Source organism: Callionymus lyra, chromosome 6, assembly GCF_982586985.1.
Source record: "Callionymus lyra chromosome 6, fCalLyr1.hap1.1, whole genome shotgun sequence".
Lineage (NCBI taxonomy): Eukaryota > Metazoa > Chordata > Actinopteri > Syngnathiformes > Callionymidae > Callionymus > Callionymus lyra.
In genome coordinates, this window is record NC_141823.1 from 34,022,309 (window position 1) to 34,050,135 (window position 27,827).

Sequence of the window (27,827 nt, forward strand, 5' to 3'; positions counted from 1 at the left end):
ACTTTATCGAAAAAAACAGAAATACATTTAAAGTGTAACCTAAATTTATTAAACTATGGTAAGAGATGGATCCTTGTTACCATCAAGTACTCCCTAAAAAGACACTTGAGTGTGACTAGAAACCCAACACATTCACAAGTCAGTCTCTATTTATTTCTTTGTTTTAAATCATAAACATTTACTGCAAATCTAAAGAAATAAATATGACAAGAAAACAACCACCAACAATTTTCTTAAAACCTCTAAACCTGTAAAACACAAGTCTTCAAATATATCCAATAATTTTACATTACATTTACACCCAAATCTAGAGCCAAACTAAAGTAAACATTGTCATGACTCTATACATTTTGCTTTAGATAAAGGAGCTCATTTTAAATTAAATGCTGCTGTTAGGGCTGGCACAATCACACTGCACATCCACATTGTCATTTCAAATAAATAGAAAAATAACATTTTTAACAATACTTACAATAAATGTACAAAAGACCCCCTGATATTCAAGATATTCCCACAGGCAGCACGTTGATATGTACAGAGATTAACATGCCGTCACCATCTTCTCATGGCCAAAGTGGACAAACGTCTTCTGAGATTGACAAAACACTTAAACGGTTCTAAATATTGTCCACACCAGAAAGATCGAGACAAAGACAGATTAACAAACATTTCTGAATCAGAGCAGATGTAATAATCAATTTTTCTTTGGATAACCCAGCTGTTAAAGCAAAGACAAGAATGTTTGCTGGGAGGAGAATGGAGCTCAACATCCTAAATCTGATGCAACATCACATGGGTATGGTTGGGTAATCTATGACTCGTATGGTAGTTGAGCAGGAGGCGAGATGAAGACATGTCGCAGATCAAACCAGTTCTCCGCATCCTGGTTTCGTCTCTTTGTCGGGCGAAGTGACATGCTTCAGTTGTATTTTCCACTCTAGAGCTTACAGCTCTTTATCAGTGTCCTAAATAAATATATTCAGATTCATATCTACCCTAGACATTAAATTAAACCTTGAAAATAGTTTTGTGAAGAGGTTTGATCAGAAAATTAATTCAACTTCTGCTTCTTCAAAGCTTAATTTTAACATATAGGGTTCAAAATTGAATCTGTAAAAATATGTTCTATAAGATCTAGAGGCTAAACATATGGAGATCTTGATTTTGAGAAGCTATTTGAATAAACCTCCCACCATTTTTAAATCAGCAGTGCCATCTACTGAGCTTGGAAAATTGGGACACTGCTTCATGAAGCTTCATCAACCCTGTTTTACATATGTAGTGATTAAAAGCAACGTCAACAACAGGAGTATTGTCAAAACACGTAATGACAAAATAATCATTATGTTTGTTTAGATGGACAGCAATGTTGGAGGGAATATGACCAGAGTTGTCACAGTTAGTTTATGTGCCAATGTGAAAAAATGAAGTAACAACAAGTTGGCCTACGTTGTTATTCTTCCATCTTGTTGAACAAGCTTTGGTAGTTATGAGATTAAATGGATGTGTTGTTGCTGTCCATGTAAACATTCCTCTTCATACAAACTTTGGTTCTCACTGTTTTTTAACAAATGTCTAAGAAACCCTTAAACTGAACCTGTGGAAAGATCATAAATAAATATATATATTAATATAAACTCTCAATTCATCATGTGCTGTCATACTAACACACCCTGATCATTTTCAGAGAAAAAAAACAAGCCCACTTTACATTTCTGCCTTACACATTTGGCCTTGTAACTTCTTAAGAGAAGAATAAATATCTGGACGATCCAGAATGAAAAGATTCGGAGCAGATTTCATGGAACTCAATCTGGAACACGATTCTTCACGCCTTGTTGTGAAGGTAAGAGAAGAGTGCTTCCAGTCCTTTGGTCGAACACCACAGCTGCTTCAACATCTGACACTCTTTCTCGTTCACTTCCTCCAGGATGGACACCAGGATACTCCTCACAAGGCATTTGGATTCTTCTAAAACCTTTTGAGAGAGAGAGATGGGAGGTGAGTTTGACTTTTAAGCACTTTGATTATTATAGCTGGGTGTCTTGGGATCTTTATAACCATCTCATCCTAGTTTTTCAACCTTTCTGGTACAACCTACTCAAACAGGCCCCAGTCTCTGTCCAAACCATCTGATGGTGGCCTCACCAAGTTCGACTCCAAACTAACCACAAACTTCTCCAACAGACATTTTTATTTTTTAATCTTGTCTTTTCCAAACAACAAAACCAAAGCATCTTCAACTCTGACTCTTCTAAGTAATTTCAACTTAAAGTGTGTGAGCAGCTGATGTTTGGCCATATTTTTTTTAAGCTGTCAAACCATTTGGAGATCATCACAGTTTTACAGGAGCAGAAAAAAAAAAAAAAAAAAACTTAATGCATGAGATGGGGATGTTATCGATGCTATCAACATGTTCTTTTGCAAATTTACAAAAATTAAATTAATTTGCAGCTGCTTATATATATTGTTGTCATTAGTGAGAAAAGTCCAAGGCAAAAACAAGGTGGATTGACTGTAACAGTGCATCAATAGTTTATAGCAAAAATGTTGGACTTGTGCAATTGAGTTGTAAATTCAGAAATACTTCCTCCGGAGCAAGTGTGATTGGTCAAATATTTTGTTTAGTCTAGGTTCGTACCACAGCATTACAAGACGCCATCTCCTTCACACGCAGCATCACTTCTTGGTTGAAGGTTGTGGGCCAGAAGACTTGTGACACCAGACCTCGACTGCAGGCTTCCTGCGCCGTCAGTTTTCTTCCACAGAACAGCATCTCATTGGCCTGTCAGTGAAAGAAGAAAACCTCATTTAGTGGCATGAACCAGTGCTTGACTACCTGATAGTTGATAGAACCTGGACCCACCAGAGCTACTCCCAGAATCTGAGGAAAGGTGTAGGAGGAGCAGCCCGACGGTGTGAGATGAAGTGCCGCACACGGAGTCTGGAACCAGGCTCTCTCACTGGCCCAGACCACATCACACAGAGGCAAGATGGAGGCTCCTAAACCCAGAGCAGGGCCGTTTATAGCCACTACGATTGGCTTCTTGAAGTGGATGAACGCCAGCACAAAGTCCCTGCAGGATGGTGGAGGATTTAGCAAACATAAATTAAGCGAAATAACTTCTTACCTCACAGCGTCTGCGATTCGACTGCTCTCTTTCCTACGGTCGGTGGAAAGACGACCTATCAAGTATGACGGCTCAATGCCACTGCAGAAAATAGACCCCACAGAGCTCAGTAGTAATAATTTACTATCGTCTGCAGCAGCATTCCCCAGTGCTCGACACAGTTCCTTCATTATCTGAAAGAAATGATATGGACATCTTTCACTGACAGAGACAACACTTTTACTATTTTTCTTTACCAGGTAAAAACAGAAAATACACTGTTTTGTCTCTTTGTTTCTGTTTTAGCTGGCGTGTGTTGGTCTACAGCATTACTCGAAACATTGTGAATGATTTTCAGGAGTAGCTAGAAATAGCAAAGAAATGACAAAGAAATGACAAATTCAATGTTTTTTTTTCACTGTGTCTTTTCCTACCCTTATAGCATTTCTCAAAGGGTTTTGTCACTGTCTATCTTTTTCTATCTTCATCATTCTTATTCATAATGTCCTCCTTCACAGCACCCACGGACCATTGGTTGTCTTCCTCTTTTTCTTTTTCATAGTACTCCTATTCCCAATATTGCCCTGTACACATGTCAATACAGCCTTCCTGGTTCTCCAAACTTCACATGAGCCACCCTTCTGATGAGCATATTATTATGTGTGTCCATCCGCACAATGACAAGAGTGTGTGAATCGATATATGTTTTACTTTTTTTAGATAAATAGATAGTTAGATAGATACTTTATTCATCTGACTTAGAAATTCACTTTTTTTTTTCTTCCATTCATTCATTTAATCAAGCGAGTTTAAAATAATTTATTGTTTGAATGTAACTTTGTGGTGAAAAATCTGGACTCATAATTTTTTTGTCGTCATAAAATACTTGACAATTTGAAGAAGTTCACTGACAAAAGAGCCAGTATTATACACATTGACAGAGGTATACAAAAACACATGGGAAGACGGATACTTGAGTGACAGTAAGGTATGTAGAAAATAGAAATTAGCTTATCTGGTTGCTACGTAGGTAGCCGAACAGCTAAAAATAGCCTCCATGTGCGTACATTAGGTCCATCTTGAATGACTTAAAAGATTATAAAATGCAAAGGTATTAAAAAGGCAGACGGAAGACACTCATTCATGGACTTAAATATTCAGGCTCCTTTATTCCCTCTTTAGAGAGAGATGAGAAGATATTTGAACAGCCTTGATAAGTCCTTTTAGGCCTCGAAAATACGAGACTATTTGTAAATATACATTATCAGTGTATAAATGTATTATTGACCTGCCTAATCTTACAGAACTTCAGCTATTCTTTTTTTAAAACATTTAATCTAATATACAGTAAATTGGTGTGATTTGTCAGGAATGCTTTAAAGTGCATCCAACCTGGTCTGAGCACCATGATAGCGTTACATTTTAACTTTTTCAACTGAAGCGTCACTTTAATTACATTGGGGCTCCAGCTTGTTATGCTAATTTTATGGTGGGAGTTTGAGTGGCATGAAATCTTTAGCTGCCAATCAACAAATCACAGAAGAAAATGCGTGGAAACCGCATGCAAATAGATCCATCTTGATCATGATTCTGTGCCTAAATCAACAGTTCAGTCAACCCACTTTTTATTTTTGGAGGCCTTGAAAGTTATGTTTCTGAAAACAAAGACAATAATGAGGCAATACGCCACTACAAGTTCATTCATTAATTCATTTTCCGAATGAGAATGAAAGAAGGGCTGGAGCCTATCCAAGTGTCATTGGGCGAAAAGTAGGGGACACCCTGGACAGGACGCCAGTCTGTCACAGGACAGACACACAAAGACACACAACCATACACACACACCGGCAATTTCCCCAATAAACCTCTGTATGTTTTTGTACTGTGGGAAGAAACTGGAGTGCTCGCAGTGAACCCACGCAGCACTGGGGGAGAACATGCAAACTTCACACACTAGATCTCACCCTCTGGCTGTGAGGCGTTCGTGCTAACCACTGCACCACCGTGTGCCCCTTCACCACAATAGGACAATAGGCCATTAATCATATGGCCTACCCAGCTCACTGATACTGTCAAGAGAGCTTTTATAAATACACTTGTTTACTGACTAATGAAGCATCTGGTGACGCATCACGTTTGACCAGACTGCACTGAATCAGTGCTGAGGAGATGTGAGACACAAAATGCCTGCCTGCTCTATGTAAAACTTAACTTTTCATTCGTGGAAATATTTTTAGATACAAGCAGGAACGGGTTTGTTATGATTTATACTTGTTGTAAAGAACTAACATTGAGTATAGAGGGGGCATATACAACATGAAAAACAATTCTACAATTTTTTAGAATTAAAAGTAAAAAATACTATAGTTCAGCAGCTCTGGAGCTTCTAGCTCCACCTAGTGCTATATTAGTGTAATTGCAAATTGTTGTGAAAACTGAAGGGGCTCAAGCTATGCTGTGTTAGAAAAAGTCACAAATTCTGTCTGTTTCATATTTCCTATTCCTGAAAGATTCAGTACATACTCTTGCCATGATGGCAATAGATGCAACATCATCCAAAATCCACTTTTGTAAAGCAGTTTAGTGCAGATGCCCATCCAATGTTATCAAGTGAAGAGCTAGTGTGCGACTCATGGCGGTTGAAAAATAAAAACCTTTGTCACAGAAACGTTGAAAAAATGTTGATTATATATAACTGTTAAAGTCTTCTTCTCCAACATGCAGTAAGTTACTCATCATTACTTTGCTCCGTTTTGAAGTTATAACTAAGTCCTCCCCCGTCTGAATTCTCGCAGAACGATAGGTCAGGAGAACTGAGCCCATTATGATGTAAAAAATATGCTCCTCCTTTGTTGTCATTATGTGTACATTGAGCAGCAAACCTTATTTTAATTATTTCTTCTTTATATACGCCAACATGGCGCTTTATAAAACAGAGTTCACGGCTGAGTTTAAAATGTCCTATATTATGTTGGCCCTTGAACGCACCTCGTGTTTCTCTGTTAACACCCTAAAAGAGTGAGCGGAGAGTTCATAGAGATAAAGTGAGACAAACACATTTTTCACATTTACTGTACAGCCTATTAGAAAGTCATATTTCTGTCTCAGAAACATCACAACCTGGTGATTAATGTCAACATGAGCTCAGCAAATTATGAAAACAACAGCGACACAGAAGTGCTACAGAACACAACAGGCACACATGAGAAGCACAGGTATGTGTTTCTGTTGTTATCAATCAATAAAGTCATCTCAGTTGCAGGTCATAGAAGAAAAACTATATAGTCTATTAAATACATTCTTTATTCATCTCACAGAGAGACATTTTAAAACAGAAATGCCAGTAATGGGAGAGACATGTTGAAAATGCAAAATAGAAAATACACTGTAGAAATTAAATAAAAAGGAATGGCAAAGATAAATATTATAAAAATCTAAGATATAAATTGCAAAAGGGTGTGTGTAATGTGCGTTAATCCATCAAGTGTATTAGTATTAATGGACATTTTTGTTATTCCACTTTTCAGATTGTAAACAGCAACACAGGCTTCAGTTAGGTGTAGAAGATATAATTTTCATTCAGACATTCAACCACTTACTTCAACTATGAACACTTCTCTCAGGTAATAAAAGCTATTAACGTCAAGATCTTTGAGCACAATACTTTACGAGAACATGCTTTTAACCAACTGGAACCTGTAACCGTTCATAAGTGGAATTCAGAGCAACATTATTTACAGCTTCAAAAGAAAGACAAAATGGTGGTGATATGAGAGCTGACTCACCAGGTGATGATTTAAGAATCATCTCAGTGTGTTGAATGAGCCCAAGAACATGCATATTGAATATTTCTATGAATTCACAGACTACACCTGGCTTTGCATCACAATGAGAAAGTTGGATGAACTAAAGCCACGACTCAAGAGTGTACAGGTCGTCTTTTCTCAAGTACAAGAAAGGCCAAGGAACTGTCAAAACCGTGAAGGAAGCACCGACTTTAGGTAACCTTATGAAATAAAGAAAAGACAAGTTGAAATTAACAAAAGAAAATTATTGTGGAACTGAATCAAAATTATTGTTTTTTTTGTTTTATAGTTCCTTATACTGAACAGCTGATAAAACCTGTGTTTGAAGAAGTTCTGGTGGAGCCACATACATTCGTGCATGAGTTGAAACAGATTAACATCCCGAATTCCCTGAGTGACAACCTTGAAAGTTTGTCCGAAGAGGAGTTTGTTGCCAGACATGTGTCCCGGTTTGGAGGAGAGGCAGAAGGAACTCAAGACTAACTTGACTGTTGGGGAATTACCTGGGATCCGACAAATGACGTTCTCTAGAATTCCTACATTTCCCAAAAGAAAGAAAAAAAAATTTTTGTGTCAATTTGTCTTCCACCCTTCCTACATGCAGCCTCTACTTTCTTCTAATAAGATGTTACTTTTATATGTCTGTTGAAAATAAAAAAAGATAAAGGTGAAAAAGAAAAATACCTTTTATTACACAACATCCAACATATGTTTTCAAGTTACTTAAAAATCATCCCTAAATATGTTACAATGCATATTTTGTAGTGTGTATGGCTTCAGACAGTTTGGTTCAAATCCCGGGTCTTCTGTAATACACTTTACCTGATCCACCTAAGGACCTAGAATTAAAAAGAAAAGAGCATGTTACACAGAGTTAACACTGCAATAGCAGGATTAATCTGGCTAATAAATAGAATTCAATTGACTATACTGAGATAAATGTATTTGAACTTTTTCTAGTATCTTTTTCTCCTAATATTATTGTGAGGCATTTGAGTGACAGCTGCTACACTGCATTCTCCCAACTTGGAAAAGTTCAAACTGAAATTCTCTGATATTACATTTAGCTGTAGTCACTCACCTTACTTATTTCTCTGCAGCAGATGTCCTGGGTGTTGGTTGCCATCATGATGCAATTCCTACACAAGCACCTCTTAAAAAATGATAAACATGTTGATGTAAATCCTATCACAGTATTTGATATACTGACGTCAGGTACTACTGTAGATTATGCCATGTTTGATCCATTTTGATTGGGAGGTGTCCCTGAAACCAGAGGTGTGGTCTAGTCACTACCTACCTTTGACCCCTGAACAATCACAGGAGAATGGGTGTGGTCGCTTGCACGAGACTTCGGTTCAGCAAAAACAGACTGTTTTCAGTCATGCTAAAGCGGGGCATAAGCACACTTTATGCTGTAAATATCTTTATAAGAAGAGCATTTTGTGCAAAAAGACACATACTGATCGATGTCCAAGATCAATTTGAGAGAAACTTGAATCAACACATCGTTTAAGGGGGTGGACCCAACACATACATAATATTTTTGCAATATAATAAAATGACACTTTTTGGTCTTTTTGCTAGTTTTTTCTTTTTTTATGATCCATTTTTGTGATGCTGACATTGTTGTGCTTTCAAAGTTGAGAGTTTGATCTGGACGTTAAATGAATGTTGTTAAGTCCGTTCTTGTTCAATTAATAGTCGCCACAGTAGCTCTAGTGCTTGTTGCAAGTGTCATTGGAGTGATAGGAAAGATCTAGATCTTGGAAAGTACATGCAAAAATACAGTGTTATGAAATATGATACGTAAGCGCATATAGCATCGTGCTATACTGCCAAGATGTGTGCTTTGATGCTGAAGATGTCAAAATCACCTCTGGTGTCAAAGCGTTGTTGTCAGTGGTTTGGCTGGACAGCAGAACATGAGTGAATCCCTCCTCCTTCCTCACCACGATGTCTCTGTATCGACAGTTGCTCTCGTTCTGTCGCACGTTGTACCTGAGCCGCTTGTCGAACACGTAGCCTTTCTCCTCGGCCAGTTTCCGCTTGACCGAGCTGTGCAAATGCATCTTGTCATTGGCCAGAGGTGGGTCTGCAAGAAAAATGAGAGACAGCATGTATGCTACCAATGATTGGAGTAGATCATTCAATATTAGACATTGGATGTTGCAAATGTGCAATTCCTATTAGCAGTTCACTAAAAGAAGATCTAGGTTGGTAAAAAAAAACATCTTTTTCTTTTTCCTTCACAAATCAGATTATTAAACTGTATTCTTTGTAATTGCTCTTTTGATTTTTAAATGGAAGTTTATGTTTAAGTGAACTGTAAAATCCAGCCCAGCATTGCAGCAGCTACTTGGGTTGACAGCAGAGTTGTGGATTATTTTGATTCTAATTGTTAAAGATGATGAAGATGATCTCAGCTAAACTGATCCAATGCCGTTTGGACATAACCTTTCCTCGTGTGATCGTTTCCTCATTTGCCATTCCAAGATGGCGCAGCAGATGCCCCCCACGGGGATTGGCTTGTTTTTTCCACTTCACCACAAGAAACACATTGTTTTAACAATAAAGGCAAAAACATGTACCGGTAACTGATTTAAGGCGCACTACTCTCTTACACAACTGCATGTGACATCAGTTATAACCTCCTGGATGCTGCATACACAAATCAGAAGCCATGAGACCCTTGAATCTTACTTGTTAAATTGTTCAAGTGAAGTTTAATAGAATACTATAAATAATATAGTCCATGCAGAATAAAACTATATTTATATTTGTGGAGAAATCTGGATGAATCCGTTTGTTAATTAGAAATATTACACATTATTTTTAAATTAAAGGAGAAATAAAATGGAGCAAATGGTTTCATAATGGCTATAGAGGTTTAAAACTAAAATATGCTGGCACAATTGAAAATCAAAACAACTATGGTATTCCCTTAAATTCCTTTGCAACAACCCCTTTTCAAAGCAAAGCGATAACAAGAGCACATTCTGTATCTGATATGAGGAGCGCCACATCTGTCAGAGGTGCACTGAGACCCTGCTTTGGAAAATCGCTGCGTCTCCTCACATCATCAGCTTCCCGCCGGCACTGGTCAGATTTTTCTGTGTCAAAACTTTCCACCATCACAAAACTGAACTAAAACTGCAACCAAGAGTGTTGTTTTGCTAAACTAAAACCTTTGAAGGTGTGATATCGAAAAGCTGCTACATTTGCAATTCAAAGGCAAACCTCTTTTCTTCAGAAACTTCCCGGAGCCTCCAGAGCTGTGCGGTATTATGTCGCTTACATTTCTCATGACTTGGAATAGAAAATACTTATCATGAACAATGTGATAAAAATATGAGCGTATCGTACATAGCATCATTTTGACTGTCACATGTTGTTTTCTTACTGTTCCAAGTATTCAGTAAATAAAAGCAGCTGATTTCAGTGTGACAAAGAGCCCAGAGAAGGTACCCAGACTCATATCTCATCATCAAATCATCATATACCCGTCTTAACTTAAATAGGAAGCCTCTTGGTGTTCATTTTGTGTAGAGTAGCTTTGTTGCTTCAGTATAGAATGTGTGTGTGTTTGTGTGTGTGGCTAATTATTTAGCAAATTCAGCACATTGTCTAGTGGAGCTTTCCAAACCAAGCATGGTGGCCTCAGGTTGCACAGAACTGTTGTGCAGACAATTTGTAGCAGGTTTAAAACAACGAAACATTCAAAGAGTGGTCAAAATAGTGTCCAACCTTTTGGAGGGTTTTTCACCCAACAGAGTGACAAATTGTCACACAATTACAATAATTACTGCTCACCTGACACAGGGGACATCTTTTCGGGAGGAGAAAAGAAAATCTCCTACACTATTTCAGAACACATTCAGAAATTATGGCCAGGGTTTTGGAAAATAGATTTTCCACGATACTGTATCGTTATTCGACAGCGCTGTATTGATTTTTTAACAAAAAAATATTTGGTTTGCAAATCATTGAAAATTTTATGTGTTACCATAGTTTTTGTAATTTTCAATGAAACCTCCGGCAGCGAAATGGCAGCAATCATTACGCCCTCTGCAGCTATATGAACATTGAAATTCTGCAAGATCCCAACAATGAACGAGGATAAAATAACATCTAAATAATACAAAAAATAAACAATAAATGAATACAAATAAAATGAAACCGTGATATTCTGGTCCGTACTGTTGTTTCATGTTCCTGGTTTCATTTTCACTTATAATATTTGATCGATTTTATTAATATCTGGAGATCTCCTTTGGGACATGGGTATATTCTATTATAAATCAGCCTTATCTTTGCACATTTCTTTCTTTACAATGTCCCTAGATTATAATTATTTGTACCAAAAATAACATTTTAGATTTTAGATTATGACTGACCAGGAGCTGACAAAGCTCGCTACTTTTCTTTTTTCATGACTGAGAATCATTTTTCCTTGAATTCCCTTCTTATAAAGAAGCCTTGGTAATAAAATCTTCTGCAGGAGCACTTTCTATAATTCACTTACGTTTAGCTGGACGTGTTCAGCTGTCAGGCTTGTCAAAAAATGTGCCAAGATAGCTTCCACTTATTTCCGTAATCAAGGGGGGTTTGACATGCGAGCAGTCGCAGCAGGAATCACTGATGTCGAATTTTCCTTGATTGCATGAATATTCAAGCTTGAGTACGGAGGACCCAGGTGCATGGTTCTGGAACCTGAATTTTCACATCTAAAATGTAGTCAGTTCATTCACTACTTTCATATCTACATCATCATAAATGCGCTACCTACATGCAGAATAATGAATTAGCCGACAGCAGTATCTTCATGGTGAAATACAGAATGTCAATCATGGATCTGGATAATTAAGCTTTACATGCTATTGTGTACTTGTTATATTAGGATGTACTTACAGAAGAAGTGAATCAAAACATAAAATACACTTGAATTTAAGTAACTGAGAGTTGGTTAGTTAAAGATAACAATAAAATACCATTGTTCTGTCCTCTTTCCAAGATGAATTTGTAATATACAAACTGATTGATCAAATCATCTGAGAAAAATAAATGTTAATTTATTTCTTTGAGATAAGTATACTGATGTGCCACAGAAAAATCCCATGGAGTTCATTTGGGCGAGGGTAACCCCGGACTAACGCTAAAAGCAGTTTTCTGTTCAGAGAGAGATGATGTTTGGATTAAACTAATGAAATCTTGTGGGGAAGTTAAACAAGACCATTATCATGGAGGGAAGCATTGGTTCATATGTGCTGGTTATAAAGTAATATAGTGAGCCCAAAGTTAAGGGCCATACTTTACATCCTATCTTAAGTTCCATTGTAGAAGTCATAATACCAGACATAAAATCTCTGAATCTACTTAACAGCCTCAATCTCGATGAGAAAAGTCCTTCTGCTTTTTTAAGTTAAATTAAGTTGCACTATAACTTATGTTCTTATTGACTCCTACTTCACAATAAAGAAGTTGACAACCCCCTCGTCATTCCACATAATAGTTTGGCAGCAAACTTAATTTATAGCAAATTGATTGCCTTTTTCCACCTCGACACAAAGCAAACATGTCTGACAAAAACGTATCCATTATTTTTATAGTAATATCTAAAATGAATCCACCTGTACACCACTATAGTGAGAGCTGTGTATTGGCAAGAAGCTGGCAATATGACACGTGATGATACGATATATTGCCATACTGTTGGAACAACGATAAAGAATGTAATTGTACAAAAACCGTCATAGCATGGCAAACATTGAATGTTATTACATGCTTAACATCAGCCATATTAAATGTGCACGAGTTAGTTACATGTAACATGACAAAATCATGAACTCAAGCTGACCCACATACCCAGATTCCATATTGTAGATTGCATGGCACTTATGACTTTGCCATTGTCTGGCTTTGTTTTGAAGCCAAAACGGGTCCAAACTTCTTTACTTCAGAACTGAAGAAGCTTCTCAGATGAGAGGTGAAACTTCTTTCTCGAACTCTACACAGTAAGTAAGTTATTGTTATTTTTACAGCGCCTTTCTCAGACTAGGGTCACAAAGCGCTTAAAAATCAGAACCATACAGTTTTTCTGCTAAGTTTGACCCTCTTTCTTTCTATGACTGCCTTAACATGGACAATTTGATTCACTGTTTCACTACTCATTGTGTTGAAATACTGGATCAAGTGGCACCTGTTGAATCGAACTTGAAAATTCCGAAAAAACGGTGCCCTTGGATAAATGAAGATCTCCTGAGTCTGGAAGTCCACTAAACTTGAGGCGCACAGACTTCACATTAGGGATCTGATGTCCTCATACAATGAGATGATGGAAACTGCCAGATCTGATTACATTCGGAAACTGGTAACAACAAATAAGAAAAAGCCCAAAGTGTTGTTTGACACAATGTATTCTCTCATGTGTCCTGCTGCTCCAATCACCCCTGTCCTCTGTGAATCTGACAGCAATGATTTGTTGAGATTTATTACTGACAAAATTTAATTGATCAAAGATAAAATCTCTCCCCTGTGTGAAACCCTCCTCTTGCTCGTCAGACGTTCTTCCATGAAGGCTCTTTATTATTATATTATTATAAGTGTTTGATGTAATTGGCCCCTGGGTTACCAAAATGGTAAACCTCTCCCTTTCCACAGGGGTTTTTCCCAATACATTTAAACATGCCATTGTGGACCCAACTAACCTCAGTAATTTCAGGCCTATTTCTAAGCGTATTCTTACTTACTTAAAATACATGCTTTAAAAGGCCAAGATAACATAGAGACAAAGACAGCAGCCCCAAGAAAGTTAAGGAAAAGCCTACACAAATAAAAAGCTCTTATCGCTTTTGAACCGTTTGGATAACCATAACCTGGATGAATGAGAACCTTCACAGACAGATAAATAATAATGTTTATTTTGTTGTTTATTACTTGTTTATATACAAATATAGTTTATCAGTGTAAATAATTCTACAGACATAGGAAAGCATTACTGTTGATTAACAGTTTGTAACATTTGTAAAAAATAAAAATAAAAATAATAATAATAATAATAATAATAATAAAAGATAAAAGATAAAAGATAAAGAAATAAAAAACGGGGAAATAGGTGGAAGGGCGGCGCCCCAGCACCCTCTATGGGCCAGCCACCACTGGCTCATACAGGAACATACAATCTAGCGACACAAAAGGAATACTAAAACGGAGAGAGAGAGAGAATGACGGTACGATCAGATGTCCTTCTCATCGTATCGTACCATCATTGCCAAATAATGGCAATAAATAGAGCAAACTATTTTAATAATTGTGTTACTTCATTTTTTAAAATTATTTCCACCCTCAGTTTGACAAATTACTGGCAGCATTCCTGCATAACATACATTTGTTTTTGCAATTTTACTTCCTCTTATTCAGACAAACATTGTTGACCTCAGCATATTTAGCTCCGGACTCCAATTCAATAAAATCAAAATATTGAGTATGAAGTATATGGATGATTTATCACTTAATAATGAATATTTTTTTCTCTTGTATAATTTTAGTTAACGGTATATTTTATTGTGATGACTGAGATTAGTATCTTGCCATTGCCATGCTATAACTACAAATACAAATTACAGGAAATGGAAGAGTCAATAGTGTTAACATTTTTTGTTTTATAACACATGGCAATAATATTAATAAAAATGAAGGTATTAAATGGCAATAATATCTACATTAACAGGTCTTATGTTTTAGATGGCATTTCATTACACCTATTTACGCTTAAACAATGAAAAGCCTTTCAGAAACAATAGTTTCACACCAAATTATGTTAACAAGTTAAGTTAACAACATCTTCTGTCCGAGTTCAGCAACTATAATCATTAACTTGAGTGTGACAGTGTCTGGACTGTGACCCACGACTGAAATAGTTATCAGTACCTACCTACAGTAATAAAAGAAAACTCTCTGAAAGGTTTGTATACAGAGCGTTATTTTAATTTAGTATACAAATAGAAAATCACTTTGATAACGTACACCTCTGTCAAATACCTCATACCAGATGACTTTCAAAACACAGTATGCATTTATTAAATCAAAAAACTTCCATTCAAGAACATGTGAAACTTGCCACATTAGCATGGCAGCACAGTTAATTTATTTATTTTGTCAAATGATTAAATTGTATGCTTTGATTTATGAACTAATCTTTCACTATTTTGGGTAGATTTGAATAGAACCATGAGCCAATTATAGTTAGTGAACACCACTAAAGGCAAACGTAGTGTCCAGTCATGCGATTGAATTTACGCTATTTCAGTATTAATAACAAAATGGTAATATGTTGTAAAGTAACATAATTTAAGGAAGGGTAGGAATTAGGGATGCAAACAATTAACCGATTGTCGATTAACTGTTTATAAGAGATTCCTTGATTAAAATACATTGTCGAGTCCGCATGAGGGCTCACTTGAAGCCAGACGTACTTGACGCACACACAGGAACATAAGCGAAGCAGAGCTCTGACGAAAACAACGAGACAAATGAGAAGCGGGACACTGACAGGATGACAAGGGCAAGACGGAGTGCAGTTTGAAGTCACATTAAGTTGGTTAATGATGACAAAGATGCCAAAAGCACTATATGTGACAGTATTCAGTATTCATATACACGACTCCCCAACTTCGTTGAATTACTAACTATATGTGTCACATTCAGCCATGCTAAAAGCAGTGAGTGGTTCTTCTCAGCCTACAATCCCCACAGCGTTGGGACAAAGCGTATGGGACATGAAGCAGAGGGCATTACCCAGCGGATATGTGACATGGTTACCACACATCTTAGACACACGGCAGCCTATATTTTAAGTTAAATAGAGCTACAACAATCCAGTCCTGGGCTACTAATGTTATTGTGATATTGTCACATTTCCCAGTTTAAGGGGGTTATACATGCTGCTAAAAGAACAAATGTGAAAACTTATTAATATTCTTGAATTTATTTATTATGCTGACAGTGCACCAATCTTTTTTCATGTATTCTTCTGTCCTTCGTGCTGCCGTTAAGAATGTTTCCAATGTTACAGATGAGAGATAAGTTCAATATTTAGATACATTCTATTCACAATATGTTTGATATGCTACCAAAATGTTATTCCCTGACCTCAAGTGAGCCCAGAATAAATCTTTGATTATGTAATATGATTTGCATTCTTTCTTTATACCATAAGGATTTGATTATAAAATAGCATTTTATGTTTCGTATACAATAGATAGAACCTTTTAAGAGTGAAATTCGTGTTCTCAGAAAAATGTATCGATTAATCGAGATGTTCTTTAGTCAAAATTGTGACTGGATGAACTATTTCTGTGATTGTGTTTTCTACTGCACGGAAAGTCGGCAGAGAAGCATAGTTTGTATAATTAGGGCTACAGGGGTATATGTGGGAAAATATATGATATATTACAATACTGTAGGAACAACGATATATTCGTAGTAATGTCTTGAGTACTTGACTAAGGAGTTGCATTATTTACAGACCGAATGACTCTTAACAGTCATAACTGCTCTCATTTGTTTTGAAACCAAAAGATAAAAAATTAATTAACGTAATGACTGGTCATTTAGCAGAACCAGAACTGAAAAGAACAATGATTTTTACTTACGGATTAATGTCGCTCATCACAACTTGAGGGTGAGGTTTTAACAACCGTGATGCTAAAATTTATAATCCAATAACTGCCATTAAAAAAGTATTTTTTTTAAATTAAATTGTAATTAGTAATTCAATGAAAGTCAATCATATTGAATCAGTGAATTCATCACGCTATAAATCTGGTGTCTTACCCAGAGCGTTGGTTAACTGCTGACCTGAAGTATTCACATCACCGAACTCTTCCTTAGCCGTGTCCGACAGAGGTTGATGTGGTCGAGCTGGTGCTCTGTACAAGTGTGTTTCCATCTCTCCATTCTGGAGTCCATTATGAGGTTTCCTCAAAGGGGCCACATACCGGGGTTCCCCTAGTGGAGGAGTCTTGTACATAATGGATTTTCCCATTCGGTGAACTACAGCATTCACAGGTGGGCCTTCCAGCTTCCTCTGTCTTTGAGCAGACGCTGACCCTTTACTTCCAAGGCCTAAAACAGCTCCCACTCGAACCCCCACAGCTGGGCCAAGACTGCTTTTCTTCTTGCGGACTTCAGAGGGAGCTCTGGAATTGTCTCTTGCAGACGTGTGGCTAGGGATGACTGTTCTACTCCGGTTTTTGGGGAGTTTGTCTTGCTTGTAAGAGTGCAGTTGCAAGCTGTTGAACTGATCAATGAACTCCTCGCAGTGAAGTAGATGATGCTCAGGCTCCCAGGTGTCTTCTTTACTTCCGTAGCCTTTCCACCTAATTAAATACTCCCATTTGCCCTTTTTGCTCCGCCTCTTGTCCACAATCCGCTCCACCTATCGCAAGAACACACAAAGGCAAACAAACATAAGAACATTAATTCAATTATTATAATAAATGTAACTTAGTCACTATCAAAGGCCTTGAGAAAGTTGTAAACTAAATGCTGTAAAGACACCATATATCTCACTTAAATGTATTAACCACAGCTAACAACGAGTAATAAAACAACTTCCCTCATTCAAGAATTGACAAAACTAGATACCTGAGGTATGAAACTTGCGCCATGGGGAAAAACATTCAGTCTTAACTACTAAACAACAGGCAGGTGCATAAATTATACAAGGGGCCACATTCTACATAGCCACCGTAACATTATTATTCCAATACATTTACCATTAGGGACAAAATTTGCAAAAAGTGGCTGTCCTGTCCCTTTCATGGTTTACTATTATTTTCCCGCTTTCTGGACCAGTTGTGGAGATTTAGGGAAAACTACAACAGTTACAGGAATACCACCTACTGTATGTTATAACCATATCCAGCGTTAATAACCAACTGAACTATTCTACAGTGGAACCAACATAGCCACACTACCCTTCTAACTCTTCAACAATTGGACTGAATCTTATGCTGGGACCAAACATTTAACATTCTTCTAATCCAACATTTTGCAGATGTTTGCTTCAGATAGTCATGTACATTTAATGATTCTGAGCCATATGTGAGGCCTGGAAAGCCTTGGGTTGAATCTGAGAGCTTTTGCAGCAAGACTACTGACATCATTCAAACTAACTGATCAAGCATTTATTTGGGCTTTCGATCTTCTGCTGTGCTGGAAGCCTCTTTGCAATTAATGAGGAAGCTGAGCACGTCAGACAACACTAGACAGAAAGATATACAAAAAGTAGCATGAAAGACCTACAATTATTTTAGTGCATATTTAATTCAATAAATAATTTCCTACAATTTCTTGCAGATTTAAGTTACAAATAACCACTTTTAAAAAACGTTTGTAGTATTTAAAAGCAATAGGCAATCTACTTATTTATATTTTGAGTTGCTGGTAATGTAAGGTTAGAACATGCTCCTCCCAGTATGCACTCCAGGACCCTAATGTTCCACTGTCCTATTATTTGTATTGCAGATTTCCTTATTGTCAAAAAAGGAAAATAACAATGATAAACGTTTCTATTAAGTCATTAGTATTATAGTGTTTTGAGGGGTTAGACTGGTAAACTAGTTTGACATATGTCTAGTTCAACTGTTGTTCAAGTGTGAGCTTGACTTATGTTTAAATTAAATCCAATGTATTATTTAAATTGCTTTTTCAAAATGTGCAATACATTTCCAGGTCTTTTAAACGATTTTACACTTTATTAAACTGTATTATTTGCATATTACATGTTCACGGACATTATTTGTTGGTTTAAAGACCATAACAGCTATTATAAATTTGATTTACAATCTCTTATTATTAAAAAAACAAAACAATACAATAACCCTCTCATAACCATGAATTCCAAAAGTACTATGATGGCTGACATCTAAGGGAGTGGCTCAGGTATCTGCCAGGGACCAACTGGTGCAAAGAGAGTGCCCAAATTTGCCCACCAAGGTGAAGCCTCGGAGCTATGTGATCGAGAGGATCTTTGGAGCCAAGACAGAACTAGCACGGCGTACATATAGCACAAGCAGACTTTAAACCAGACAGATTAGAGCTAAATAAAACAAGGCAAACTAGTCACAGACATAACAATGGAAGAGTGGCTTAGGTTGTTGCTGCAATTTGGCTATAATAACAAAACTCGATTTGGACATGTTGTACAACTCGGGGTACAGTGTCAATTACAGGGTGGTATGATGAATTTTAAATTGCGCACTGAGGTCCAGAAGACAAATATGATCCATACAATCAGATTCAAGTTTTCTTGTCTACTTTGGCTGTCTACTTAAAAATACAAGAGCTTTGGGGTAATTTGGGGTAATATAGGAGTATTGGCCCTCAATAACAGCACAGAGTCATTTTGTTTCAGATTTTAGTAACAAATTGGTAAAGTTTCTCCTATTAGCTTGATGGTCTTTTCTTGTATGTACACAATGATGCTTCATTAACCCAATTATTTAAAGTTCACGTGGGTTATTTAGATTTTATGGACGTAGAATGACAAAGTGCAAAAATAAACATTTTCACAAATTGTAATGACTAAATTATTAAAATTAAGGCTAAATGATTAATTTCATCGTCTTTCAACCGTCTTGTATTCACGTGACTTAAGATCGTAAAAGACCAGAACCAAGCAGAACTAGCTGAGAGAAAACATGTCGCTTTAACCTGTTGCACAAGGATGTCATGCTCCCCAGAAGCTGACACTGCAGGAGGTTTAGTGCCAGCACCAGTTGTGTGGAATTATTTTGGCATAAACTTGATAGAAGCAGAGAAATAGCTGTCAGGGATCACAACCAAGGTCTTCGAAAGCTATGTAACTAGTAGCGAGTTTATAAAACACGGACAACATGTCTAATATGATAATGGCAGCACAACTAAATGAAAGAACCAGTTCAGTTCACTTCAGGGTTTTGTACACCAGTTACATCCTGACATCAGTATGCACTTTAGCATGGTGGTGTGTATGGCTGGTCTGTGTGCGAGAGTGTGTATCCCAAAGTTCATTACAATTACAATCTCACAAGTCAAACTGTATGCATTACACTACTATTTTGAAGAAGGAATTACTGGAGCTTGGAGAAAAAGAACCATGAGAGTGAGTCAGGAGAGTTGGGTTATCACAATAGTTTCCCTTTAAATAATGAGGCATATGTTTGTGGCTGAAGGAATGCACTCAACTCACATGAGTACATTAGTGACGGGATACTCATTAAGATTTGAACAAGCTTGAGAAATTACAAGATTTTTCTTTCAAATAACAAGAGCTGCAGCACTCAAGCCAGAAGCCATCACTCTCACTCCCTCTCCATGATGCTTTTTTTGAGGTCTCATGAAAAAACTCTTGTTGTACGGTTTAGTTTCTCAAGCCATGAACAGTGAAAATAATGCCTCAACAATACAAGCTTGCTCTTATTTAATGTGGCGAGGCAGAATGTGGAGCATTTTTCTAAGGCTCCACTCTTACTTTACTCCAAAACAAGAGCCAGTATACTTAAAGTGAATATGCAGGTCATTCAATGATCAAACAGGCTTATTAGAACGTGTAAAAGTATCACATTTCTGCTTGTGCGCTTCATTGTCGAATGGAATTTAATTGAGGTGTCTTTTAACGTTCCAATTTTTTAATTTTCAATATAAAACCGAGTACATCTAAACAATATCAATGTATTGTATAAACATTTCCAAATAGATTATACCCCACATTTGTCAAACTCATGGAATGGGGTCCAAATCTGAACCATTAAGTAATTTTGGTTTTCCATTTATGCACAGAAAATAGTTAAACTTTGCCACACCTACGAGCCGTTTTGTCACAAAGATTATACAATGAATATGGAAACTGAAGAAATGATGTGCATAGATGGGAATTGAAGTTTGTAAAGCAGAAGATTTTTGTGCTTCAGGAAGAAAAACAGTTTTCTTCTGATTCCGTGTTAAATGTGTTAATCATGTAATAAACCATAGATACACCTTCAATAAATAAAATCTAGACTAAAACTGATTTTAGTTAACACCAAGATGGCCCTTTTTGTCAGGAGAAGCATTATCAACATTTTCATTTTTAATAATGTGAATGAAATTAAGTAACATAATAGAAGAATACATAACACACATATTGCTCAGACACCCATAAACAAGCCCATAAAAAGTATAAATAATAAGAACTCTTTTGTCCTTTTTAATCTCTAAAAACATCTTGTTTGATCAACAGTGTACGGATAGAATTTATTACAGCGGAAAATTGTTTGATTGCCAATTAAAATAATGTTGAAAAGTATTTGATTGTATGTCGATGTATGACATATACAAAACAATGTATGATTTATATATATATATATATATATATATAAAGCATAATTAAATGATAATCCAATTATTTATTCTTCCCTCAAAATGATGTATGACAGCATATATGCCAGTCATATCTGAGAGGCTAAGGTAATTATTATTATTCTTGTGATGCTCACAGTGTTAGGCACTTTACCACCAAAATCACATGACTCATCACAATACAAGCTTTCTTAAAAGCAGTAATTTAGTCAGTGAAAAAAGCACTAGACAAAGTGGTACAAAAGAACAGATGAAATGCAGCAGATTTGGAAACCGTTGACCTTTCCAATAAAAAATAATTTGCTTTAGAGCAATGATGCTACCAAGGAAGTATTCTCACTTACAATGTGTAATTTCACAGTCCGGCTTTCTTACCTTTTAATATATCTTAATATATTTCATCATCATTTAAATGACTTTCTCAGTGTGACATTTTCTCGCCACAGTAAAGAGAAACAATGAAACAAGGTTTAATTGGTATGTTTGACACCATGATTGCATAATCGTTTCATTGTATTTATGCAAGCAAATGTATCTATGGTTCAACAAAGGCAATCATTTTCTAAATTAAGGAGTAAAACACATCAGCATCACCTATTTTAGAATAAAATATTATAGACAACAAATAAAAAAGAATGGTTTACAAAGGTATTCTCTTGACGATAGAAAGTGATATTTGAGGAAATCAAGGATCACACACAAAAGAAAAGTGACAACCTAATAATTCATTAAATGTGCCTCACAAAATGAAGATTGCACAGAGAAAAAAAAAATGGAATTTTAAAAAGACAAGACTGGTTGAATTACATGATATTAAAAACAATAATGCATTTTTTATCATCCTAATTTAGCAGTGGTGGACAGTCAGGGCCAGTAAAGGATTCTCTGCTAGCCTAAACTGCTAACCTAAACATACTCAGATGTAGTATGTGTAAGTAAGTTGTATGATTATTCACATTATCACCTGGCTGCACAGCTTCCAGTATCAAATACAATGTTAGGGTTTTATCCAGTTATGTTTCAGTTAGCAAGTAATGTCACTGACAACAATTTTGTGCGAGGCCAGCAGAATCAAGATCGCTGGCCTGCATGCACTTCAAGTGAACTGAGACAAGCAATCAGCTAAGCACCTTGTTAGTGGCGCAAAATATTGAAAAGTATACACTGTGACTCAAGGAGTAGAACTGATAGATTTGGTTGTGAATATGTATATATTTTTGGACGAATCAGTTGAAGCTCAGATACTTAAGTCGTTGCTGACTATCTCTCAATATCGGCTTTTATTTTTTATATTTGGCAGATTTATCGGTAATCTTAGTTTCCTACTCTAAATGATGAATGTCATCTTATTGAGCTTATTGGGTAATTTGTTGTGGAAATTAAGTGTTGCTTGGACAGCCTATATTAATGGGTGATGATTCTGTATGATTCCCCAACATTGGTTTTATATTGATGTTATTATGAGGTGGATTAATTAAGGTTGGACCAAGTATGATGTCACTGATGGCCTACGTCTGAAATGCAAAGTCTACCACTGTTATTTAGTAGTAATATTAATAATAATAATAATGACTATTAGAAGGTGCTCCGATACATTCACTACAACACACAATCAAAGTAACTAAAATACAACAGGAAGGAGTAAATAAAAACATGCAAATTCAATTCATAGTAAAAAAAACAAAAGGTTATTGAAATGAGATTGCAGTGCAATATTGCAAAATGTCAAAAATGTGTTCTGCAATTTGAAAATTATTTCTGTAAATACAAAAACCTCCATACTACAACCTTTTCAACCCAATTATGCCCACATTTACATTATATATAGTTTTGTAACCCATTTTTGTAACCCATTTGAACCATTACTTTTAATTTCAATGTTCACAGATCCTCCTCTACAGCAAAGTTATTATTCCATGATGGTCTTTCATCTCCCTCTTCCTTGTGGTACTACAACTAGAAGTATATCAACCAATTAATAAATGTACTTGTCATCACACCCACACATCATCCTTTCACACAACATAGTAATCACGGTAACACAACAATAATAGCATAAAGAATTACAAAGATGGTATTTATTCAAATAAATAGTTTGAGGTTTATCAGCATTTTGAGAACAAAAAGAAAATAATAAAAAGAAAAAAGTTAAATTGTAAACTTTGTTTCTGTATAACCTAAAAAATACATAGACAGTCTCTGAAGTTGACAAATTGGTGAAAGAAAATACTAAGAGTGACAATGAGGAACAAAGTGCAAACAACCCTGCAAATGACAAGATTATCAAGTAAGTAAGAAAGTAATAGTCATTTCTAAAGCACCTTTCTAGACCAGGGTCACAAAGCACTTTAACAATCAAAAACAATACACAGTTAAAATATATGCTTTAAAAGGGCAAGACACATAAGACAAACACAGGAGTCCATGAAAATGAGGGAAAAGCACAATGATCACAAATAAGTGATCACAAAAAGTCCAGAACTAAATAAAAATAACAATTTTGGAATAACACTTAGAATAAACAAGTCAAATGAAATTATTCTTAGAGTCTTCCCTGCTTTAAAATGAATACGATTTTAAGAATAAATGTAAGTAAATGAAGCACGTTTAGTATAATCACATATTAGAACAACACAAATTTTGTAAACAAATCCAATAAACTAGTCCGAATTCGATTCCCCAAAGGTTTTCATACATAGAAGGACCTTAGAGCACAGAAGACTGAATGACTTTTGTTCATGATCAGTTTGAAAAACAATTTTAATACAAGAAACACTCAATAATAACATCAGTATTGACAGATACTGCTTCGTGCAGGATTTATTGAATAAAGACAAGATATTTCTTGGATCATCATTTGATCTGTGATCAACACGATTTAAAAGTAAGTTAGTAAAGCGTTAAACTGTGTTATGACTTAACTAAACTTGTTAAACTTATTTTTGTGACATCATTGTCCTAAAAATTTGTGAAATTTCGTTCAAGCCTTCATACAAGTATTAAACACAAACTCGCAATTTATTGGATTGAGGCAGATTCCAATGATGAAGTCAACATTAACACTAACAAGAATGTTTGTTATTGTTGACTTTCACGAAGTCGACTGAAAGTTTCTCTCGTTGCTGCTTCATTAGCACTGGTGCCTGACCTCAGCGCAAAAATAGTTATTCAACTGCTTGGATCGGATGCGTGGATTGCAGCTTTTTCACCGTACCCTAGCTGACTTTTAGAGGCTTTTTTTTTGACATTCTGCAAAATTGCAGGTCGTTTAATTTTTCTTCTGCAATCTTGAAATATCAACCTGTAAATGTAGACTGCAGACGGGTATTTCGAACACTGGACTGATTGCTGGCTATTTACGCAAGAAGGTTTAACGGTTCCGGTTGCAATTGTTGGATTCATTTTTTGTTTGCTAATGAAAATGTCTTTCGGTTACAATAGTTTATTTTGAAAGGGTCATTTATTGATGACACTTACTCTCAATAACTCATTATGAGGAAATGATTGACCTTGGTATGACTGGATTGCTCTTATGACTTCAGCAGTGTTTCATAATAGAGCAAGTGTGGTTTGTAAAATATGTTGTGATGGTGTGGGAGTGAAGCAAGCGTCAGTGATCAAACGGAGGATAGGGATAACTTATTCTGTTCTAGTCTAAAAGAGTTTAGTTTGTGTAACAGGTGGGGACTTTCAAGAATGTATTACACTTGCAAGGATGAAACTAAAACTAAACTTAAGCGTGTTTAGAGGAACATTTGTTACTTATTAGGATCAAGAATTATATTATTAGCGCCCACATAAGTGAGGGTTAAACAGGAAAAAACAACAAAAAAAACCGTAAAGGTCATTTGTTGATGAAAGTCTCTCTTAAATTGATCTTGTACTCATCAGTATGCGTGTGTTTGTACAAAACTCTCTTTTTATGTAATATTTATATTAGAAAATGTGTTTAAGCCCTGTCCATGAAATATTTCTCCTTTTCTTGAGGAGAAATATTGTTTACCATAATCACGCCAGCTCTGCTGTGGAAGTTCAAACATCAAGATTTCTCACCATGTGTACTCAATTCTGGAGGTCTCAACTTTGATTCGTTGTATAAAAAATGCAGGCGTGATTACAGCAGGCTGGAGGAGGAGTGAATACCATTATTATTATAATGGAGTTTGCTCTCGTAACTTCTCGTTCACCAACATACTACACTAGGGAAGAACTTTATAAAGTAATAACTTCAAAACATGGTCATGGTGAGGGACTTATTGCATCTTGGAGAGGAAGACCTCAACATTTGAAACATGTGAGTAAGTCATGAGGGTTGGGTTTCCACATTAGTTGACCTTTACAGCTACAAAAATAAATCCATCTGATTTCTTCACTCTTGAACATCAAAAAATACAATGTTTTCTTGTATCTTGTGCACATTGCAACAAAATTTCACCCTCACATCTCAACTAGATTATCACTCTGAGAAGAGGACCAGCAGTTCTTATCTTTATTGACCACTGGTTTAAAGTCAACTCTTGATCACCAACACATCACCCTTATAGCTAGACAAGCTGCTCACACTCCATCCTTTCTTCTCTCGTGATTTTACACCAACAAGGTAATAAGGAAGCATTAAAAATGTATATCTTACATATAAAAATATACAATATTAAGCTAAACTGTTTATATTATTTGCTTACAGAATTGAATTCATTTAAGTTACTTAGATTGAACATTACACACTTTTCAGAATTGAGATAAACATTTGAGAGCATAACTCAACACAGTGACAGGCTGATGAAGTTTCAATAAAAATAATTTAAATAGATTATTAAATTTGTTTCCAATGTTTTAAAGTCATAGAGTCTGCTATTTGAGTACCATCATTTGAAATAAGAGAAGCGGAATATTTGATAAAATAGCCAGCTAAATATAATAATAATTTTATTTATAAGGTGCAGTGTTATTATACATTATGTTACATTTAATTTTCCAACGTTGACGTGTGTTAACTGTCCATGGGATGTCTTTATCATGAACAATTCAAGATGTTAATCAAATAACAGTCCAACAGGCAGAATTCGGACATTGCCAGGGTGGGAGCAGACGTGCTACCTAATTCATTCATCAAGTCTTTGGGTTCAAGAATCATGCAATCTTCACTGAAATGGAGGCAGAAGTGAATCAGCGATATACAGCACAAATGATGTCAATGATGTGCTAGGTGCTGACCACTGCATGCTTCACACAGTCTAGGAAGCTCATGTTCAGTGCAAAATTATGATCATTATAGGTGCAATAAATAAATAAATACAAGATAAAAAGACTTCTAGTAACTTAACATATATGCATAACATTAAATATGCTGGCTTGAAAGAACCCCTGGAAGGATGTCACATGTAAGAGTCCATCCATTTGTTCACAACTCAACGAACTATTGTCTTAAACATGATATCAGCAAGGGTCGTGTGTGTCCACAACTGATAACAATATCTTTCCCTAACAAGCTGAAGTTTTTGTGAACCCACTTCTTGTTTTTGTTTTTGTGAGTCCACTTATCTACGATTGTGTGTGCGTGGCTTGACATCTCCAACTGATCATGACCTTCTCATCCTTCATCTTCTGGACAACTTTAGACGCTCAACAACAAGGGGAGTTATAAAACACACATTTAGATGTCAGGATTACAGAGGAGTTGACTCTGCTTCTGGAGGTACTATGGTATGTTTTGCTGCGTGAGGAGAGGAGAACCGTGCGAGTGTGCGCACCTCCACAGCCATCCGTAGCTTCAGCCTGCCCGCCCGCTCCGCGCCGCTGCTGTCACTTCACCTCCACTTTCAACTGCTAAAGGAGTTCAAGCCACCAAACACACGACATCTCCACACCACCGCCGCCATCAAATGTGTGAAAGACGCCTAAAAGCGATATAAAGTGCGAGAAAACTGACGTTTGTGACGCTTGAAGCGGGTTAGTTCGCCGTGTTAAAGGGCTTAGGACACCGCGTTTCCACAGCGTACTACGCGACGCCTCCCCTTTACTTCCTAATTCCATTATTCGTCAATATTAGCGGGTATTTCCTTCGGACTTGCGCTGATCCTACCTCGTAAAGATCTCCTGAAGACATTCTCGGGTGCGGGCTCCGGCGGAGCGGCGTCTCTGGCTGCTATGGTGTCTTTCTGGAGGCGACTCTGGTCGGGAATTAGCGAGCAGCCTGGCGGTGGATCCGCAGCAGATCAGCAGACAGTGTCAATCGAGCCCGGCGCTCCGCGATGGATCGCTCGGCGTTCCAAACAAACAAGCGTTGGGGCGGTGCTGTTGACAGAGGCCCGAACTGAAGTGAAAGACGGAGAAATAGTCCACGGAAGGAATCCGACTGCTAAATGGCCTCGCAAGTGTCACTGAGATCTGTTACAAACGGACTCGTCAACAGGAGACGACAGTGAGGTGTTCAGGGACTCCAGCTGAACATGAGCCTCCCCACCTGTTCGCTTCCCCACTTTATGGTCCACAAACATCCTCCACAAGACAAGTGGTTTTTTTTGTTTTA

The 27,827-nt window shown here is 36.6% G+C and overlaps 1 protein-coding gene across 2 annotated transcripts; it reads right to left on the reverse strand.

Moving 5' to 3' along the window:
- Nucleotides 1-131: 131 nt before the first annotated feature.
- LOC148078909 (chromodomain Y-like protein 2) lies at nucleotides 132-27,827 on the reverse strand. 2 transcript variants are annotated; one of them, XM_087792910.1, is made up of 7 exons: nucleotides 27,381-27,827; nucleotides 16,775-17,354; nucleotides 8,794-9,011; nucleotides 3,132-3,304; nucleotides 2,867-3,077; nucleotides 2,642-2,785; nucleotides 132-1,978 (listed from the first exon to the last, which is right to left on the reverse strand). In XM_087792910.1, the coding sequence occupies exons 1-7, from the start codon at nucleotides 27,402-27,404 to the stop codon at nucleotides 1,829-1,831; spliced, it is 1,500 nt and encodes a 499-aa protein (XP_087649036.1). In that variant the 5' UTR covers nucleotides 27,405-27,827; the 3' UTR covers nucleotides 132-1,828. The 2 variants fall into 2 exon arrangements, with proteins under 2 accessions (XP_087649036.1, XP_087649035.1); XM_087792909.1 differs by having other exon boundaries at nucleotides 16,751-17,354.